The following is a 23,589-nucleotide window of genomic DNA, read 5'->3' on the forward strand; positions in this document are numbered from 1 at the left end:
CAAGTCGGCTGTTTTGTGTTGTAGATGCACACAGCACTCACTTTATTTTCCCGTAACAATGAACATTAAATATCCAAGCAATAACTGGCCACACAACTTTTCAAGACTTTGAATCTGATTGCGATAAATCACTTTTGGAATATACTTTGTTTGAGGGATGCTAAAATAAGATCTACTCTTTTGACTATTGGTCTTACCATTTTAAATGGCCAACCTACTGAAGGAATCTCATTGAGTCACGTCATATGCTCAATGATAAAAGGTACCACCAAAGAAACAAAAATTATGAAAAATATCACCCATCCATCATATAAGCAAAGCTACACTACAACATTCGTATATTATCTCGTTGGATCTATTGGTGTGTTGTCCATAGAGATTATTTCCTAACAAGTGGTGGAATAAATACTTTACTGTTTATTAATAGCGCGCGACTTTGTTTACATAACCTTCCACAACTCAAAATTCAGCCTTCTTCAAGAAACAAACGATGTTCAAGGCTGGAATTCTCACAGGCCTGCGTCATTAGCACAACGGTCTCGCGAACACACCTATATAAACTAGACTAATGTTCTTTACTCAAAAAGAGACAATAATGTGTTTGGGCCATGCATATATGTATGTAATACCCACCGTATTAAAGACCTTGTGCGTGGGAAGGTCCTTCCAGCAATCTGAGGATGCTGGCCGCTATCGTATAAGTGAAATATTCTTGAGTACGACGTAAAACACCAATCAAATAATTAAATAAATCAAATTATAGACCTATAAATTCTATATCGTTTAAATTTATTTATTTATTGACTTGATTGGTGTCAATTATTCTTGAGCACGGCGTAAACTTTTAAATAAATAAATAAAATTGTTGCCAGGGAAACCCACAAATCTATTCTATGTCGTATTTCTTGAAAAAAATGTCACTGCATATAAGTGAAACGAGCTTCAACTGTGCTTTGGTTTATTTTGGTAGGTGTACATGACAGAACCGGTATATGATATCGTAATTCTGCCGGAGGAATTCGTCAGGCATTTTTCCAAGACAATTTTCCCGGCTAATTTGACGAAAGTTGGGGTTTTCTTAAGAGGATATGCCACCGACTTTAACACTAAAACTTTAACCTTGTCCGCTGAAGATCGTCATGGCAATGTCATCACCAACAGGATTAATCTGAGGTTCATTCAATCCTCTCAAGCCGTTGCGCCGCCATTTTTCCCGAATCTTGCTTACTATGTTTTTGCAACCTCTGATGTTCCACCGGATAGCCCACTGAGAATCATTACTGCAATGAGCACTACAGATTCTCCACTAATATACCATTTGAGTAACACTACCATAGTGACAGTGGAGAACACAACAGGAAACCTGTACCTGACGTCTCAACGTATCCCTCTTGGGACGTATTACACCATGCTGTATGTAGGGCTGGTCAATCGCCCAGATGTCCGGAATTACACTGCGGTGGTTATATATGTGATGGAGTCAGGTAGGTTGTATGATCGCTCTCACTATTTCGTGAATATAGGCGGGATAAAACTTGAAAACAAGTGACACCGACATACAGTTATACCATGCACACTCCCTTGACAGGCAGTTGCTAAATTCTGAACAATTTCCAAGCGTTAAAATGATACCCTTCCAATGGTAACTCGGAACCAAACTGAATTAACCAGTGTTTTCTTGCAATGAATAAGTAATACATTGTCTGTATGGTCACATCATCAAAAAGCTAGGAACGAACAAGACTTCACAGCCTAGGCCAGAATTGTTTTAGGCAAGAAAGGTTTTTCATTGTTTAAGATACAAGCTGTTCATATGAGTAAATGACAAAATATAAACGTGACCAAGAGTATGGATATTATACAGCAGAAATGTGTTTTCAGTATTTCTGTTAAAACTCCCTATAACATGCTGGTAAATGCTTTTAAATATAATATTTTTTATTTTTAATTATAATATTTTTATTACTCATGTGGTAAAGCTTATTTTGACTCAATGTCCGGTGTCTCGTCAGTCAAACATGCATTCCCAAACATTGGTACACTTCTGACTCCAGATAATTTATATTTTGTTCAAAGTATTGTTGATAACCCTTATAATTTGAAAATCTTTCCTTTTTTGGGCAAGCTAGTTATATGTCTTTCAATGTTTTGAAGGATATTATTGCGGACAGCAACGTTCAGCGTAACATTATTGACATTAAATGAATATTAATTTATTCTTATATGAATGATTGATGTATTCGTTTTAGTATTTGATTAAACCATTTATCCACATCGATCAATGTATTTATAACTTTCAGCAAATAAAACAAAATGATAAATATAAAATCAGCATCAACAGTTGAATATTTTGTTCGGCCACTCCTAATGTCAGCTAAAAACTGTACAAAAATATGGAAGGTCGCAATAACATATACCTTTGGTTTTGTTATGCTAAATGTATAAGGCAAAAACCCATGTATCTTCGTATCTCTAAAGCCTTTTCTACACCTGATGTTACAACATTGCGAATCGAGATATTTTCCATCAGTTGCTAGTATTGGAAGACAAAGGATATTTATTAATATTGTTAAATATTTGTACACACGAATAAATCACTATTTTATTAAGATAAATGCATAAAATAAACGACGATGATCTGGCGCCAGCTCGACAGTATTCCAGACATGTGGTGACGATAAATATTAACATATGTCTCATTAAACGAAATGAATGATTTAGTTTTTGATAAATAGCGTTATATAGTTAAGTATATTCCCACGAGAGTTCATTTTCCATTGGTTTTACTGCGAGTATTTGAGTGAGTGAGTACTTGGGGTTAAACGCCGTACTTAACAATGTTTCAGTCATATGACAACGAAGGAGTCCCTACAGTGTATGCAATGTGCCTCCTTGTATGCAGGGCGGATTTCCACCGCTCTTTTATCTAGTGCTGCTTCACTGAGATGATTTACCGAAGGCAAGTAATCCGCCCCGCCCGATTCATTATACTGATACTTATACTGATACGGGGCAATCAGTCGTTGCACTATCCCGTTCAAGCTGAAGTTACAACTTACTCTGTTTTTTAAGGCCTTAGGCGTGACCCGACCCCGGTCTGACCCTGGATCTACCGCCCATAAGCTTCATCGCCATCAAGAACAAAAAACTTCATATTCAGTAAATCAATCAGTTTATCATGATGGCCACATGTCCTTGTTGCAGGTGGAATGGAAGCAGACGTTGTGAGCGTGCCAATGCATAAAATGGGCTGCCCTTCATCGACACAAAGTAAGGTGGTGGAAAATTTGTGAATGTAGGAAACGAAGACCCTCCATATACATCAGCTTCTTTAGATAACGCAAACAATTTCTAGAAGACCCTTGTTGCTCTTTATCTCTTGACTTCAGCTGAAGTTAAGAAAGGAGTGAATTAATGCATATGACGTAGCAGGTTATGATGGTGAGTGAGGAACAAATAGGAAAACAGATTATTCATGTAATGTTTATCTGTATAGAATTTTGACCATAATTCTACACATAGACTATGCTATTACATACAGTCAAAGACGACAAAAAGGGTCACGCTTTTTAAATGCACGTTGTTTAACTCAAACCTGAATGAAGATATTCAAGAATAAAATTCTTGGTGAATTTTTATTACATAAAAGTTTTTGATTTGTATCAATTCTCCGCCATGGGTTACCATGGGTTATCTAGAAGTACACACAGAGTTATAAACTGGTGACAATTTTTTTTCCCCATGGATAAATCAACTTTTTCTGTAGGTGTATGGTAATGTATATGTATCACGCGTGAGGGAGGATAGGTAGGATTTAAACTAGAGATCAGAATGTTCCATATTATTGTATTAATTCAAAGTTCAACTAACCCACAATTTTTTTATCACTGCCCTAAAAGTTTTGGTGCTATGTTGTACCAGCCTACATTTTCTTTGTGATATTACCAGGTTTATTGTACAAAAATTCCTCTTGGTGACACTCCGTATCTTTTGCTTATACATCATTCAGAGTTTTCCGAAAATACATGGACCCCCAGCGAGGGAAATCTGATGCCCGTCTCAGTGAAACTTGTAATGGGCCTGAAATTTGAAAAAAGATGCGGAATGAACAAAGTTGAAGGCCTACCATTTGGGAAGTACTGCCTTTATAAAGTGCAATCCGCACTGACATGTCCGGAAAACTTCACGCAAGGTTTGCATCGTTTGGCTACATAGACCAAATCAAATCTGTACTTATTGATGAACAAGATAAGATCAAGCGTGAACTACATGTACATTAGAGACAGGTCTTATAATAAAAATCTTTCTACGGAATACAAGTTTGAAATTTTAATGCCATGAAATTTTGATGCCATGCCTGGAATATCGACTGTCTTCTTAAATCATTGAAAACTGCTGAGCACTTCTCTCCTACATGTTACCAGCTTTATTTACTACTTTGATAGTACTTCTTACATATCCCTTTGGGACCTGGTATCTTAGGTTGTTCACAATATACTTCAAATACTCATACATTCTTGTCATGTCCTCTTAAACGATAAACCGGTATGAAAAGACTCGCATTTCTCTCTTTCAGATGCCACAGTCGTACAGACTGCAAACACTGGAGATTCGAATTACTCCATAGAGTACTGCTGCCGAGATGACGGTGATGAGGATACGCCTGTAACATTTCCAGAATGGAACGGGCCTTTCTATCTGCTACCTTTTGACAGAATATGCCAGAAGGTATCTATACCTTTTAAACCTGTTGACGTAATGTACACAGGTAAAGCTCCAACTATATATTATTACATGTATAAGGATTCTTTAGAATTCAATGATACTAACGGGCACAAATTCATGTTTACTGAACGCTGAAGAATCCAGCTGACGACTTCATTGATTACTGTTCAGTTCACTGAATTTTCGATGACCTTCACCTAATGTCTCTGCTACCTGCACTTCTGAACTGTCATTCAAGTACACGCATTTCGCCAGTCATAATCAACATTGTTGCAAATAGCTCAACCGGATGTCAATCGGATGGGGATTACAATAAAAAGTAACGTTGTCACAAGAAGGAGTGATGGGGCCTCGAGCGTGTAGAATCCAGCCATTAAACCGTCTTTGTTGGTTGGTTAGTTCTCACAACAAACAATCAACATGGTCAAAGTCTTTATTTATTTATTTATTTCACTGGTGTTTTAAGCCGTACTCAAGAATATTTCACGTATACGACTGCCAGCGGTGTGGTGGGAAGAAACTGAGCAGAGCCCGGGGGAAACGAAGAAACATTCGCAGGTTTCTGTAAGGCCTTAGCACGTCAGACTATTTAAAATGTCTAATCAAATATCTTGTAGGTAATAGACTTCGACGCGAGGGTGGAATTTACGAAGTGGCTGGTGAATTATACCACAGTTCTGCCTAGAAAAGGCAGCACAGAGGTACTTCCGACTAAGAAAGAAATCAAAATGTACAGGTGCTCATATACCGTGCAAAACTGTGAGTATCATTAAAGGCGATTACGGCCGCTTCTCTACTTACTATCTGAAGTAACATTTACCTATACTGTCAAGTATTTGTGCACAGAACGGAATTAAGTAATCAACTTGACCATCTAAATACCCAACGACTGCTGATCACTTTCCCAAACAACTAGGTCCCAAATATTACATTCTCTGCCGTTACGCCGGAGTACTTGTGTACTACATCTTTGCTTTCTGTGCGCAACCGTACAAAAACTGTGACGTTCACCCGTTTGTTTTAGGCGCGGTACATGTGTTTCACTAAAAGACTGATCAGCTTGTGAGACTGATACGCCAGTGACCGTTATAGACTGAGAGAGATAGGATATATTTTTTAATGCAATGGTATTTGTTACAGACTGGCCAACGGGAAACTTTGGATTATTGAAACCAGAAGAAGGGTGTATCGACGGTACTTTGTTATTTTTATTAGTTTTTCTCATTGTTTCACTGTAATGTGGGTTAATGTGTAGGGCTGGCTTAAATTTTTATCATGATGGCTTTAAAACAATTAATTCTATTGCTCTTTTGTCTTTGTTTCTGCTTATGTGAATACCAAATGTTCATCATGAGGTTAATGTAAACAAATTCAATGATCAAAAAAAAATTCAAATATTGATATATTTAAACAAACACAAAGTGTTCAGAAAATATATCGTCGCTTAAAGCCCCACCCATTAACCAGGGTGCAGCTCGTATTATGACACCTTGACTGGTTTCACAATTATTGTTTATAGCATTACGGGCTCATACCAATGAATACTACGAAATTGGAAGGGAAAGGAACTGCGGTTTCCAATTGATTTTTGCGTTATGTACGTATTTCTTTATTTGCTCGTTTTTATAACTTAAATCGTCCAATATATTTTATATCAGGTTTCATATCTTTTAGGAATCTTTTCCGCTCAAACACCGGACTCATGGAAATACTCTGACTACGGCAGCTTTTCCTTGGTAGACAATATCGGTACAAGTGAGCCCAGGAATTTTGACTTCGATATGTGTATCCGATTGGAAAGCCATCAAAGACAAGGATTCCCTTCTGGGAACTACTGTGTATTCGGCCTTAATTCCACTTGCCCTTTATCAATGACCCCAAGTATGTTCCATGTACATGCTTTTATAGTTGAGCAAACAACACAGAATTATTGTCTTTATAGATAAGTAACCCCGAAGAAATACTTTTTGACTATCTCTACATTTAATTAAATACCTCAGTCTTTATTTAAGTTATCACTTAAATATGAGAAATACTGACGACTTCTTTAGTTCTTCAGATCTTTTATTTTTAAGCCACGAGTTGTCTGAGACATTCAGGGCCATATTACAAAATTAACCTTTAAGTTCAATTTTTTTTATTTATTTGATTGGTCTTGTATTCCGTACTCAAGATTATTTCACTTATACGACGGCGGCAAGCATTATGGTGGGAGAAAACCGGGCAGAGTCGGGGGGAAACCCACGGCCATCCGCAGGTTGCTGGTAGACCTTCCCACGTACGGCCGAAGAGGAAGGCAGCATGATCTGCTTCTGAACTCACAGCGACCGCATTGGTAAAAGGCTCTTGGGTCATTACCGTTTACGTTCAAGTTCAGGAACAATATCACAAGTTAAGAGTAATTCTGACTAAAGTTTAAAGGATTGGTGTCCAGAATGGTTATTTTTTCATAATTAGCTACCCCTGTATATATTGTTAAATCGAGTGTAAAAATACTGGAAAACTGTGCAGTAATCTGAGTAATATGGCATTAAAACTACTGGATAATGAGTCTGAATTTATGCATTTTTTCCCGCCAACACTCGGTAGTCTTCGCCGAATGACGTCATACAAGTGCAACCTTTACGAGGTGTCAGAGCTTCGCCATTTAGTTCAGTGTTAGAAAAGCATACGAGTAACAAGAAGCATATCGAATTCTGGTGATAGGGTTTGGTAGGTGTAAAACAAAGCGGGAGTGTATTCGTCATTAGTTAGATCATTCTTCGGTATGCCAATAATGTGGAAGTAAGGTAGATACAGTCATGTGAATGACTTCTAATAAATGTCGCTATCCCATTGCCTGTGACCAATGAGTGAGTTTCTAACATATTGTGAACTGTGTACAACAACGCAATGGCCGTTTGACAGCTACGGCAATGCTAGCGGTATCTGACAGGCTATCTGATCCATATTACGAGGATTACCGACACCGCAGGAAACAAAAGAGGTTTATAGTCAGTCACCCTTCATAGTACCCGTTTGACGTGCCATAATTGAGTAAATTCGGCCATAATTAAACCAGGAAATTAAACAATTGTAACAATTTTTTCAGTATTAAATTCATAAAAATTAATTCCCGCGAACCCATTTTGAAGTAAATCCACTCGGGGAATACAATGGTATTTATTGTGAAACGGACAGAAGAATAGTAAATATTGAATATGCTTCACGAAATGTAGACCTACAGTGTAACACAGGATAAAGCTGTAGCTTACCAGTTCGTATTGCCATTGCGGCTGGAAAGAAGTTCAAATTTATTGTCTGGAAACTCGGAATTTGAAGTCTGACCGAGATGTCAGTGTCATAAATCAGAACTTCAACGTTGCCCACTATGGGTACAGTTTAATACGGCAGTATATTTGCTTATGTCCAGTTACTTAAAATCCAGTTATATAAGCCAGCTAGACTTGGCTTGGCCATCTATGACAACACCCGCTGAACTTTACCTGGCGTTTCTCAGATGCCCTCCTGGTAGCATACTGTTAAACAGGCTATAATCTTTATACTTAGTAGCCGAATGTGGACACTAATCCTTTAACGTAGCTTTGTGACCCTTCCCTAAAGCGTCTCCCTTCTACATTGTAGAGACAATCAACATCACCGTGGATTCTGATGCAGTCGTCGTCTTCCCGCTTCTGTACTGCTGTATGGGGGATGGTCAGATCGACAATGAGATCGAACTGCCCACAGAACACCCGTTCTATCTTCTCCTCTACGGTTGGAAGTGTCAACAGGTTTGGTTAACCTTTATTATTAAATTATACACAACGTCTAATACTAATTCTATTATACGACTTCGCGTGTTAGAATCTAGCCCTCGCTCTATCGGCGACGGCAAAGGCATCTGGCAAAGGTGGGTGCTTTACTCCGAGAACTACGGTACCCTCCACCGCCACTATATAATTGAAATATTCTTCAGTATGGCATTAAATAGCCATCAGTCAATCAATCATTCAACCCATCAGTAATGGCAAGTTGTAGATCGTCTATCCTCTTACGAATGAGGTTTCTGGTTCAGCCTCATCACTCAGCACAAGGCGATAAATCCATCCTTGACGAATTCGATGTCAGTGTCCAGCATCGTGTCTTTGTTTGTTTTAGTGAGACAGCACTATAAATATTGAATACTGTATAGGAGACATCATCTGGATAGGCACGAAATAATGTTGAAAGAGGTCTTTTACCCAGATTAACGAACAAACAAATCTGTATCCAGATGGTTGTATGTTCCACAGTTGTTGGGCCTATTTGACATCTACTTCATGAATTGGCCTGTCCTGTCTTATTTGCTTAATTTTAACAACTGGTCTAGTGTTACACCATATTAAGCCACAATGGTACAGTAATAAATGGACAATGTTTTTGCTCATACTTTTAGGTTAAGGGAATGGATGTGAAAAAGCAGCGTCTTGAGTATCGAGCTGGTGGTCTAGCCAAACACGTGCAGTCCTCCCCTAACGACCTTCTCGGTGTGACGACGAACGCTAATAAAACGGCTGTCACGTTTGTCGTCTGCAGATATCAGCGAAAACTTCCCTGTAAGTCCTGACAAATTGTTATGTTTATTCCCATTTTTGATGAAGTGATTTCCATTTGTCCAATTTCGTAGGATATTTGGCAGAGAACATGAACTAGTGGATTCACTGTTTAAAGTGCGTGGCTTAATTCTTTTAACCGTCTAGTTATTCAGCAAGCAAAGTGCCTTTCCTTTCAAACTTGAAACGAATTTGACTAAAGGCTACTTGTTCTTGCTTTGTTTACCGAGTTACTTCAATTTCTCCTTATTTACATTTCCACGACGGCAACACTGTGTACAAGCACTTATGTGGATGAACACAGTGTTGTCTTCAAATTCAACTCTACTACTTCAAACCGGCCCCGATGGCTCAGTTGATAGTGCGTACGCTTTGGGAGCGGATTACACCTAAGAACTTAAAAGAGGAATTTGTAGCTTCCTTGCTTGGTGTTCAGCATTAAGGGAATAGTGCAACGAATGATTGACGCTTACCAATATAATGGATCGGGTGGTGCGGCTTACTTGTCGTCTCAGTGAAGCAGCACTAGATAAAAGAGCGGTGGAAATCCGTCCTGGAAATAAGGGGGCACATTACATGCACTCTATGGACTCCTTCGTCTTCATACGACTGAAAAATTAAGTACGACGTTAAACCATAAGCACTCACTCACTGTAGTACTTCAACTATAGACGGAAACTCCTAAACTTGCCATATTTAAAGTTTGATACTTTCACAAGGCAATATGTTGATAATTTGATGGCCTTAGACAAACGGTATATCGTCACGAACGTGAAGGATATATGTCTATCTTGGTTGGGAGACCACAGTTTGTTTTATCTATAGATTAACAACTTTCTATTCACGTTACACATTAAGTTTAAATGCAGTTGCGACATCCATCTAGCTGCTTCCGGTCAAGTCAATGTTACACAACCAGATGAGCATTATATTATTGCTAGACAAGGACAGAATGTTGAAGACCTCAGGCGTTCTGTTTCATAGTTGTGTATGAACCCTGTTAACTACAGCAAGGTATACAGTATCGCTTTACCCAGGGCACAATGCACTACCTTTCTACCTGGAGCAATGTTAGATATCTCCTGGCAAGTTTCGGTACCCGCATCACTGTTTGTTCCCTGTAATTCAAAGCGCGACGGAGATACATTCATTTGTTGTTGAAAATGAGGCTTTTTGGATGTCGAATAATCGAAGTTTGAGAGTCATTGAAAACGAATGACTGCTTCTCTTTTGAATGTAAAGCACTTGATTTAACGCATGTTTAAATAAAGCAATGGGTGTCCATGCATGATGGTGTTGGAAATTCGTATTGCATATGATCTACACAAGATCACCTTTATCCGCAGAGCCAACAATTCTTCAGTAACAACTTGTTCTCAAATTTACCTCACACGACTAAATATACACTGTTTTCTGATTTTACATAGCTTTCAGAGATCCAGTGACATCAGGTACGTATTCAAAACGTGAGCCTTTTCCGCTGAACTTTACATTTATTTCGCTGTGTAAAACATCCCTTGTTCAAGTATCGTACTTACTTACTTGTTCGGTACATATGTTCCGTGTAAAAAATACCAAAATTTGACGTGCTGGATATGTTAATAATGTATGAATGTTATGAGAATAATTAGACTGGGGTTTGGAGTAATAAATAATTTAGCTGTCATGAATTGTCTTATTGGGTACATGTGAAATGTTCATGTAAGATGATATTTGTTGTACTTAAATGTGGTATTCGTGGTACCCATAGTTTTACTTATGCTTTTACTCTACTGTCTTTTTTTATTCTGCTAACAGGCGGTGATAACTACATGACAATAATTTTGGGTAAGTATCTGGGAACATCTTTATTTCTTCACTGGCTTTTGAAGAGGGAGTATAAATGCTGAATTTCAGAGCTACTATTTATTTATTTATTTAATTGGTGTTTTACACTGTATTCAAACATATTTCACTTGTACGAAGGTAGCCAGAATTATTGTGCGAGACAACCGTTCAGAGTCCGGTGGAAACTCACGGCCATCCGCAATACTGACAGAAGACTCGCAGTGACCGCACTGGTGAGGCTTCTGGGTCATTGTGCTACGGTAACATGCTAACCTCTAGGCCACAGAGGCTCTCTCAGAGCTACAGTTTGCGTAAAATCAAGATAAACATTTGCCACACTGCAAAATTATCGGAAGTTTTATTGAAATGATTAAAATGGCAACTATGCCGTGCAGAGCGTCCTTTGATATTCGAAAAAGCCTGGTTTGATGCTAGTTCATCATACAGCTCAAGTCGACCAACACTATAGCTGATGAGAAACCTCCAAAATCAAGGGCCATTTTTACGTTCTTTCTAGCATGATTTTTTCACTTTAACTGAAAACTGCCGTTTTTGTTATATTTTCATCATCTGCACCATCTTTTTTTGACAGTGTCGACCATTGGAGTTTTAGGTTTAGCCATCACATTAGTAGCCTGTATCTGCCGGAAACATCGAGTTGTTCATAGGACTCACCGTGTTTTGGAGACAGAAGGAAGCAAGCTGATCTCTATCTCAAGCGCCTTGCCAAAATCCAAAGGTGAGATCCAAACAAATATCAACACTTTTTTTCAGGTGATTTGAAGTGAACGCTCTTGCATGGTTTCGCAGGTTGCTGTCAGGATATATTCATTGTCCTGCTATTTCAAGGTACAGGTGGCTGAGGAAAATGTCAGAAACAGTTTCTTTAAAGGAAAGTGGTCATCAGATACATCACAGAAAATTAAAATACTTGCCTTTGTATTTTTAACTTTCTTTTATAGATTTATATGTATCTAAGATTTTAAATTACAATGTTTACTTCATGGAACGTACTTGTTATTAGATCTTTGCCCTTGGCAATGGGACTATTTCTTGTGAATTCACTGGCGTAGAATATCCTTGTCGTCCATGGCGTTCATCCTGGAATTTAATTCTATTCAGGAAATGTTTAAAATTCAGAGGAATTTTAAACACAGTGTTCAGTGATTGGACTGCATTTTAGTTTGTTTTTCCCTTTAGAGAATAAAAACCAATGTTTGGTTTGATATCTGGTTCCATCACACCTTGTTGTGTTTGGTGTCTCGTACAAACATTGTTGCCTTTGAAATCTAATCCCACAAAGCATGTGTTCGATCTCTGGTTCACGAAAACAATGTTCTATTTGTTATCTGGTACAATAAAACCACAGATATAAAGTCACCTGACACATGTTTATCTTTCAAAGATTTGCTTAGACTGATCATATCAATACAAAAACTGTAGACAGCCAAATGTACATTAAAGCAAACCCTATTTTTACATCAAACTACTTTTCCTTGACATTTTGTACACCCATGCGATGAGTTCCCTTGCGATGAATTCCCTTCCGAATCAAATTGCTATTTATAAAACTGCAAAAGCGGTTGTGTTCATTTTTATTAAACAGATAGAAAGGTGTTAAATTATACAACAGAAAGGCTTCGCCTCTGTAATTGTAGTTGTCAGCATCTAACAATTTTCTGTTTTTACTTTGAAGAAAACGTGGAGCTGGAAATCGGATCGATGCTAAAAATGGTTCTAGATGCGGAGTCTCAGATGACAATATATGAGTTTCTTATTCATCCCGATAAAATCGAAACTTTGGAGGAAATCGGAAAAGGTACAGTTGCAAAATTCTTTTTTTAATGTTTCTGACAAAATTAAATAAAGATCTGCTGTCCTTTCTATTTGATCCAGACAATGAATAAATGAGCTAACTGCAATCATTTTCTACAGGTGCGTTTGGAACTGTTTACCGGGGACGATATCGACCGGATACTAACCCTCTTCACGCTCAAGATGTAGCCATAAAAACCATCAAAGGTATGTTAGGTGTGTAATGCAGAAATCTTCAATAGTTTGTTGCAGAATTGCAATTATTTGCAGAATTAGATTGGTTGTTTATGACGGCAGACCTTGGATGAAAACGTTTAAAATTTTACAGGTTTTAATTCATATAACATTAAGCCTAAAGTAAGAAATTAGCGTTTTAATTGATGAAAGATTTAGAGATTTAAGAGTTTTAAAGGATGACCAAGTGTTTATCGGTTTGATGGCAAATCACAGGCTTTCCTGTCAAAAACTGAGATCTATGGGATTTTCTTGCTTAGAAAACTGCGCTTACCCTGAAATCAGCGCTTTCATGGAAGAGGCCATTGTAATGGCGGGCTTTCGACACGCCAACGTGCTGACAATGATCGGTGTGTGTGTCCATCCAACCACCCACATCCCCACCCTCGTCTTACCCTTTATGGAACACGGAGATCTGCAGAAATACCTTAGGTCGTTCCGGTATGAGGATGATTTGAAGGACAAGGTAATTATCTATGTGCAGACACCACCGAATTTCTGTCTCAGATTTCTTTCTTTCTTTATTTATTTGATTGGTGTTTTACGTCTTATTCAAGAATATTTCATTTTTATGACGGCGACCAGCATTATGGTTGGAGGTCTCAAATTTAAGACCGACGCAACAATACACGTACCTCTAACATATTGAGATTTCAGACAAACGTAATATTCAAATGTCTTGTTTCTATACACAAATCATTTTTTTAAAATTACTTCTTTGTAAATGTTTTCTTTCTGATGCGAATATTTTTCAAGCATACATAAAATTATGTTTCTATTATAGAATTTACTTATTGGATTGCTGTGTAATACAGTACTGATAAACGAACGTTAAGTTTATAGCCTTGGAAAGCGGATTGCCCCTTAGTAAACCACCTCCATTCGCTATAAGTATCTTATAGCTTCAGCCAGAACAACGAGAACTAGATTTTAGCACGCGACTCGAAGAGGCCAAAATAACATTTTATCAAGAACTATCGATATCAGTAAATGATTTATAGATAGTGGTTCGCGACCAAATGACATTAGCATGTAGCAGTAGCATGACATTTGCTGTGAGCCAGAGCCGTAATCGTCAGCGTGAGCCACAACTCTAGAATGATGGTCCTTCACCTTTCACCCGCTAATAGGAATTCATGCTCGCTGATCTGATTAAAACTGTTTATTTTTTCCCAGGCACCAGAACTTAACCAACTGTTGTCCTTCTGCCTACATATAGCCAGAGGAATGACCTATCTGTCTGACATGAAGTTTGTCCATCGAGATCTGGCCGCCAGAAATTGCATGTACGTCACGATGCGGTTGAAAATAAGTGCTATGGTAGTTTGTCATGATCAATGTTTCGGCTGTATGTTGGAAGATGTGGGCAATATGCATAAGGTTTTAGTAACAAAAGAGAACAGTGAAAACAGTACTATGTCTTGTGGTTGTAGTTAAAACACCCATTAGGAAGTCGACATGAGTATAAATAAGCACGAGAAACTTGGGATTCATTATATGAATGGACATGTCTGCTGTCAGAAGAGCTTCCCAGTTCCATATCATTAGTTATCCCGCGTCTGAAAAATATTTCGCTTTTGACTGGACAACAACGGTCACGTGATGAGTCTTTACAGGATTTGCGTATCCTATCATTGTGTCACCATGTAACGAATTTATCCTGCAAAGACTTATCAGTTCAATGCAAAGACCGATGTATAGGTAAATCGTTTCAGGGATGTGATCGTCGTTGGACCCAACAAAGGGAGATAGCCTACTCAGCAGACATATTTGACGTCGTCTGCAGGATTTGAGAATATATATGTATCCCACGTGACTGTTCAATGAAAAGCGGAGTATTTCGTCAGATGCGGGATAAATAAACATATCTGCTGTGTGTAAATTCCTTAAGAGAGTTTCATAGTTTCATGTTTGAACATGTCTACTGTTTTTACTGCCAATGGAAGAGATTAATAGTTCAACATATGAACATCAATGCTGTCTGCACTTTCTTTAAGAGAGGTTCATAGTTTCACACATGAACATGTCTGCTGTCTATAGCCTCCAAAACGGATTCCCACAATGTGATGTTAACGTATATCACAAAGTGATATTTATTTATCCCATGTATTGCTTTAGCTGAAGCTATTAATCTAATATTACAGTGCAATGTTCCATGACAAACGTTCTAAACTTTTTTATGAACTAATTCTCAGGCTGGACAGTAACATGGTGGTCAAGGTGGCGGACTTTGGCTTGACCAGAGACGTTTACTCCAACAGTTATTATCGTCAGGACAAGAACAAGTTACTGCCTGTAAAATGGATGGCCATAGAGAGTTTGCGGGATCGCGTATTCAGTATATGTACCGACGTGGTAGGTTTAATCCCAAATGATTGGTTTAGAAGCTTGCTTGAAGGGACAACATCTGAGGTTATTTATTTGTCTGATCCATCTAATACGCTGTATGTATAACACGGCAAGTAGGATTGAATGTTTACATGGGTGGATGAGTGAAAACTATCCCCGCGGACAGACACCTGTTGGGATCTTCGACCATCTAGGGATTAATCGTGTAAGGTTATTAATTTCAGCATTAATGAAATTAACAATAAACTATCTGTTTTGATCCGGACTAGAGGCATTCCAGCTATTTACCAAATGATTGGTTATGACCAATAATACTGTTATATGTATAGACTGAAGCAAGATGTAACAGCGGCATGAAGCCTGTGGCAAAACTAGCAACCTGTACGAATATCGTATCGATTTTGGTTGCCTTCGGGCAAGGTTGTGAGATAAAAAGTACATTTAGGATCATATAACGACATCCTTTGGTACAGGTATGTTTCCAGAGGGCATCTCTAATTTATCTGTGTTTTCCCCCAGTGGTCTTATGGCGTGACGGTGTGGGAAATCTTCACCTTGGGAAAAGTACCATACCCCGAACTGGAGAATGCCCAGGTACTTCCGGAACTGGAGAAAGGCCAGAGACTTTCCAAACCGGACACTTGCCCGGATGCTGTGTGAGTTATGTGTAAACTTTCAAAGATTAGATTTCTAGGTCGACACTGTTTGATGATTCCATTCTGCGGATATTTTTACTCCAAATTATTTCCGATGGCTCGCCTAGATTCTAATATTCAGCAGAAAGTATGTGCAGCATTGCTTGTTTTAAATCACGGTAAAGCAGCTAGTGTAGTACTCAGCTCTGTTACATTCTGGAATCTCTTACTTTCCTATTGGCTGACTGTACTGATTTTATCGTTGAAATTGAAGAAGCCAGGTATCAACGGTTACGTGTGATCATTTGCCAAATATCACACTTTTATATCACACTGTCGCTGCTCACGATGCAAGCATTTGTGTCATACTCGATCTCAGATAATTTCCTGTCAAAAATAACAAATGACATCTGACTTGAAAATAAAGTTATAAATTTATAAAATTTTTGGCAAATATGTACAATTTATCAATGCCTCAATGCATCTCGCCCTTTGAAAAGGGTGTGGCAGCGAGGCATTGTGTTAATCTCGCTACCTCGCTGTCTTGCATCGCTACCTGGCTGCCTCGAGCTCGCATTGCCACCTCGCTACTTAGCTACCTCGTTACTTTACTTCACCGACACGCCCTGTATTAGAAAGGTCGAGGTAGCGAGATGTCCTTTATCGGCTTCCATACTTACCTATTCATGCACCGACAACAAAAGGTGTGTTTGTGACACGGAAAATCTTTTGTTTTTTGTTCAGATATGACTTGGTGCTCAAATGTTGGTTGGAAAACCCCAAAGAACGACCCACGTTTGTTGACATAGCTAAAACCATAGAGGACGTTTTGGCCGGGATAAGTGAATATCTGGACTTGGACAAAGCACCGGCAAGGACTGTTGACATATCATCTGGTGTAATCTGCTCACCTCAGGATTTGGCTGACCTTGAGAAGAAGGGAACTCCAACCAAAATGAATTATGTGGATTACAGAGAAGCCAGCTTTAGAGCCAAAGGTTTCACAGAGAGTCGTAACCTATAAGCAAAAACTGATGAGCTGTGAAATGGACTTAATTTCACAGAATACATTGGAGATTTTATGTAAAAATAAGTCGGATCTCCAGAGCACTGGATTAAGAAGAAAGACTGGGGAGAGGATACGTCGTTTGCAATTCTCCTGCGCCTGGATTTTTGTTCAGATTATCGAATGTATTTTTGTTGATTCCACTGACATCTGACGCCTGTTTTTGGATATTAGCTCCAAAAACAATATCAACCATACAGTGTACCATGGCGTATCCAATTTTTCAATGTTATGTGTGGGTTCATGCTATTAAGATTATTAAGTAGTTCACTGACGAAATTTCATAACATGAATTTGGTTGATCTTGTAAAGATGGTCTGTATTTCATACTGGTCAACACATGGTCCAAACAGAGTTAGCAATTGTTTTGTCCCCTTTATTTAATTAACTGGCGGCATTAAAGATAATGCCGGTCATTTCAGGCTCAAGTCTTGTTTTTGCCTCATCCGATCAGCCTCAGGCCAGTGAGTTCAAAGACACGAAGCTAGCTCTCGTTTACGTCAGGTGGTTTGTGATTGACTTGGGTGAGGGTTCAGTCCTCAGTACCTTAAGGCCGATATATATAGCTGGCATGAACAACAACTCATCTCGGTGACGAACTGGGCTGTATGTTATTTCTTCTTACAAGAAATCGTCTGGCAATTTTCTCCCAAAATTACATTATGAGCCATCATGAATATCCCTGCCACTTTCTCGTCGCGACAATATATAGTTCTTACCTGGTCGCTATATTGCTCTTAACTTGTTAATTATGTGGCATGGCCTGGTTTTGTGTTTCGTTAACACAGTGTGTATATCAGTTTATTGAACAGGGCATTGCTTGTTATTGCAAACTTTTGGTTGTAGCTGAACATAACATAAGGTTTTCAAAAGCATATGTAGGCTACATTCACAATTTACCACCTAATTAATAATGTACAATGAAGTGGCACATCCAGAAGCTATGACAGCGTGAAAACGGAGTGGCCGGTAATCACAATTTACAGCACTCAGTACCGACTGTGTCAACCGTTAGCATCCCGAAGAGCATGAACGGTGATAATCGACCACTCTGTTTCCACGCTGCCATAGTTCCTGGATTATTGCCCTAAAATTTCAAAATCTGGTGGAAATTAAAGACACAATTGATAATGAATATTTACTCTAATTGTTGAGTTAATTCGTTAATTAATACTGAGAGAAAACAATATAAAATTGCTTCGTGCGTTTATATTTGTGTTGAGTATAGGTTAAACGAAGGTGTTATCCATTGACAGGATGACCTACTTTCGACCCTTTTTATAAACTCAAATGAAATATATTTATTAAGCAGACATTTTAGTTAATTTAAGAAACTGAATATTGAAATCAAATCTAAAGAGCTGAATGTGTCGAGTGAATAAAATAATGATATTAAAAATTAGAATATTTTGTTGGAATAAATATTAGAAGAGCTTTTTCGCATGTGTTAAGGGGATATTGCTTATTTCTGCTTAAGCTATGGTGCTAGGGGGATCTGTCAATACAAAGTATGTACATGTACAGTGGGAATAAAGCCCTGGCTTAGGCTAGTTGACAACAGGCCGGACTCTGGACTTAATTTTAACAAATTTTTGCCTATACACGTACTGATCCATTGAGTACGTTGTTAAATCTTGGCGTCGGACTCGGACTCAAAATAAATTGGCTCATTTTATGTTTCTTGCGAGAGCGTTGTTTTCCTGTTGTGATAAAGTGGACGTTATCTGTGAGTGCTCACAATGGCATTAGTTTGTTGAGAATGACACTGAAGGCTTTTCAGAAAGTAAGTGCTCAAGGGTTAAGAAAAGAGACCAAAGCGACATATTTTGTTTATGAATGTATAGTATTCTGATTTTTGTCGGTTCTCAAGAAAGTTATTGTCGTATCGTATTAACATTTTTGTTTTTTACTCCACCCCTTTCAGTTAACAACTATCTATATTGTGTTAGTTATTGGCAGTATAATGAGCAATTTTTATGCATTTTGAACCCTCCAAAATATGGAACCATTTATATTTGTAATCACTGAACATTTGAAACCTTTTACCTAAATCTGTTGTAACTACAACAGCATGATTTCCGTAATTTCCTTGTAATGTATTGCTTTTGTCTTCCTCAATCATTTAAAGCGATATAAATATTCTTATCGCTGTTTATACAGGGTTTATATATATAAATATATATATACATATATATATATATATATATATATATATATATATGGTCTGTCGTCACCAAACGTCATTACTCCCACTTTCGAACTTGTAAATATTTATGAATGGTGACGTAAATATCCGCCGTTCTGAATTTTAATCACCTTGAAATAGAAATACTCAGCTCAGTATATAGATACATATTTACTGTTTGACCTGGTTTCAAGTCAATGACTGCCCAATGACTCGTTTATTCCATATTACGATGGAAAAAGAAAGCAGTGGCTGATTTCACAAAGCCAGTTTTGACTTAAAGCAAAATTTGAAATGTGATTTAAAGTCTCATTTTTGGTCGGAAGAATATACTAGTGGAAGTACTTTATATATATATATAAGTATATTTATAAGACAAATGGGTCCCAATTTTTAATTTTGGGCCATAACCTGCATATTTTTGCGAGATTATAAATTTTGACTAAAGGTAAAACTCGCTTGGCGGTATTCGCGATGACAAAGAACACTTAATGCAGGACTCATAACAGAACCAGCGATTGCCTAAAAAGGCTAAAATTGAAATACAGATAAATTTTTAAAAAAATTATGCATCAAATGAAAGTCATTTTGATCGCTTCAAATAGTTTGTTTTGTGAAGAAGATTAAATAAGTTTTTGACCGTTTTGGCTTCCTGTAACAGGCCGCAAGGAATCGTTGACATATACATTTTCCTGGCTTGTGGCCTGTGGCCTAGTTTTGGTAAAAAGCTAGAATTAGTGAGACTCAACCAAAGAAGTGGAGGATTTCTTTGCCCATAAATTCACGTTTTGTCTTTGATGCCCTGTAGGTTTCAGATGCTTGTCTTTGTTGTTGAGGTGGTTCTTGCTTTGACTTTTTCAAAACATTGACTCAAAACTGCTGGTTGGACCAATGCCAAATCATCCATGTATGTAAAAACCAACAGTAAAATAACCCTTAGTGTAGAAACATTATAGCTAAGTGAAAAACCTGGCAACATTTAATTTAATGTAACGAAAACTTTGTCATGTTACGCTTTAATCAATGTATTTTGTAATTCGGAGTCGCCCGAGAAGATCCTGCATATGCGTTCTGGTTAAGGAATGGTAACTTTGTGAAAAAGGGGCAATTTTTCACCAAAAAAATATGTAAACACAAAATGGTTGCAACTTGCAACTAATCAAATTAAAATTGATTTGGGAGATAAAATTGTCCATCGTAGGGATTAAGTTTTTTTCTGCTATTTCTTTCTAAAACTGTTTTTGCTACAATCTATTTTTTTTCACGCCTGATGAATGGGCATGAAACAGGAACTAACTTTTAGTGAACTGTTTGTAACAAATTGCTGCATCTTAAATATATTTTTGTTGACTTGTAAAGTTAAATGTTTATTTAAAAAAAGAAACATCATATTGTGGATGATGTAAACTGTAAATGTTGTTAGAATTATATTTAGCAATGTGAGGGTGCATTTTCTTCCGGCATGCAACTGGTCGCAAGAAGAGATGTAATCCGCAAGTGGCATCATAAGATGAATAAGCTAAGCGTTGTATGACATGTAAAGAAGCAGGCGACAAAGCAGACATCTAGCGTTCTAGTGCCTGATAACCGGATCTCCAAGTATGTGAACATGCCAAAATAAAAGTGATATTTAGTGATTTTAAATAAAGCTCAACAAAAAATAGATAAATCTTTCGTCTTATCAATAAGAAGTAGAAATGTCGTGTTCAAGTAATTTCTTCAGTTATTATGTTGATTGGTCTTTTGGTGGAACGATCGAAAGATCCTTAAGTTGGCTGTTTTCTTTGCTGATTCCACGCTGGAGCCCCCCCCCCCCCATCCTGAGGACAAGCGGCCTATGATGCTCTTGTGGCTGTTTGCAGAGTCAAGCGTCCGTTAAAGTCCACTTGTCTTCTACCATGTTATATATCAAATGTAGGAAAGCTGGTGAGTAACTCGCTAAAAGTTGGTGGTTTTCCATTTAAATGAAGGTGGTACGTCGACAGACAGCAGTTACTTGTATGATAAACATGACGGACACACTCTTTTTTGACAAAAACTTGGTAACATCTAGATGTACAATGCATTTTATAACCACAAAGGTTTTTTTGTTTGTTGTGTATTTATAACAAGACTTGCCTTAACAAACATAAGAACGCTTGTGATGTTCCTTACACCACTTGCGGCGCTGTTCACGTTCACTTTACATATTGTTGTCACCACCATAAAAGTTTGACCTTTAAATGGAACCCGTTCAACACGCATGGGAATGTTTAAGTTTAGGCTCACCACCAATGCCCTTGCACCAATCTGTTATCAGCATTTATCGACAGAATCAAGGTATCTGTTGGGCATATCTGTAATGCTGGGCATATTTTAGATAAATGAAATGCATATTTGTCAATTATTACCAGAAACAACATTTTTTTTCTGACATAGCTTCCTGTTCCATCATTGTGACCAAAGTGACCCAATGGCCTTGCTCAAAACTGCTGCTAAACATTTGCTCGTGGAGTACGAACGATTGTTCTGGCAAATATCTCACAGGCTGAATATACTTTTATACATGCTCTGAAAACAGCATAATAACATTTTAATCTGTAATACATGAACAACAACGCTTTTTTTTCTAACAAAACAATTACACATTTTATCATACAATCAATTTTAAAGTACAATACCTTAAATAAAAGACTTGTTCCATGATATACCAAACCGTACAAACAACACCATCACGTGCCGAAGGCGACTGCCCAAAACGTTCGAATTCTGTATTTACATGTATTTTAACAGACACTCCACATTACAACACCAATAAATGTAGAAGAATATATGTACAAGCTAGTTATTCTTGGGCCACAGCCTTAAGCAGTATACAAGTGGATGGTGAATTCAATAACTAAAATGACCGAAAATTGATCTGTTCACAACGTGAATTATAAAATGGCGCTTCCAAGGACAGAGACATTTCAGTATTAAACATGACAAAATAGTGCAGGTGTGTAGAGTAATCAAGAGTGCATACATCATGTTAATGTGTAATGTAAATCTCCACAGTTAGCACTTATACTCTCAATACCTCGACACTTGTAAATACATATTTTTTTACATTTTGTACTTCAAGTACTCCAAATAACTTTGTTGGGAAACATCCTTTGGAATCACTGAATTTATGTTTCCTGACACATCCCAACTTTTCTTAAAAAACAAAACAAAACAAAACTAACCAGCGTATGATTTTGCACTTCAGTCATACTGTGTTTTACAGCATTTTTCAGGAGCAGTAGATCCAGATCGCTCGATTTTGAGTCCACTCTATGTGTGACGGAATGTAGCGATACTATTTGCCACTTGTTAGATCTACAAAATCGGTCTACTATTTCCGATATATTTAAACCACTTATCAATAAACAGCACGACTGGTAGTGTAAATTTTTAAACGATAGTAAATTTTCATTAAACAATCTTAGTATCACATAAAATATATGCTTGTTCTCCGAATTTACTTCACTCATTAATCCGACCTACTGAACATGTAAATGAAATATTCTGAATCCCCAATGAAATAATTTCGTAAATAAATGATTCGTTAAATATAGGATATACTCAGTTTTTTAGGGACCATAAAACTTTCAAAGGTTCACATGTATGTACAAATATGGCATTAAAAAACAATCAAATAAATAAGTAAACACATACGTTTTCTTCACAAGAAATAAGGATCCAAAAACTTTGAAGCCGTGACCATGGCTAACCAAGTAGGTCAAACACAAAGATGTGTTCTTTATGCTGAATGTTAATAACTAGGTAAAGAGCACAAATTTTCCAGCCCTCCCATTTTGCGAGGACTGTGAAACAAAGAAATAAAAGGAACCAGACCACATTTACTTATGTCACTAGTTGCCTTATTCACTATGAACATGAACTATGTCAACATGGTAGTGAAAAAACAACATTTGAATGCGATCACCTACCATTTAGATGAAAAATCGCCAACCACCACACAGCCACTTTCTCAACAGATAGATATTATATAATCACCCCAAAAATTTCTTTGAATGTTAATCTGTGTGATAGGCGGGCTACTTTTTAAATTTAGGCCTCTTGATTAAAGCATTACATTTTTTGCAAACACCTTCAGCTAGCCTGGAAGCCAATTTGTTACAAAATACCATGGCTGTCAAAAGCACAATCCTAAAC

At 37.6% G+C, this 23,589-nt stretch overlaps 1 protein-coding gene across 1 annotated transcript; it reads left to right on the forward strand.

The window, feature by feature from the left end:
- The first annotated feature begins 8,095 nt into the window (after positions 1-8,095).
- Positions 8,096-17,183, forward strand: LOC135482294 (tyrosine-protein kinase receptor UFO-like). The gene is made up of 11 exons (XM_064762210.1): positions 8,096-8,099; positions 8,350-8,498; positions 9,143-9,302; positions 11,097-11,126; positions 11,719-11,865; positions 12,823-12,945; positions 13,436-13,641; positions 14,352-14,461; positions 15,371-15,530; positions 16,044-16,180; positions 16,904-17,183. The coding sequence occupies exons 1-11, from the start codon at positions 8,096-8,098 to the stop codon at positions 17,181-17,183; spliced, it is 1,506 nt and encodes a 501-aa protein (XP_064618280.1).
- The last annotated feature ends 6,406 nt before the right edge of the window (positions 17,184-23,589 follow it).

Source organism: Liolophura sinensis, chromosome 1 (assembly GCF_032854445.1).
Source record: "Liolophura sinensis isolate JHLJ2023 chromosome 1, CUHK_Ljap_v2, whole genome shotgun sequence".
NCBI classification, from domain to species: Eukaryota; Metazoa; Mollusca; class Polyplacophora; order Chitonida; family Chitonidae; genus Liolophura; species Liolophura sinensis.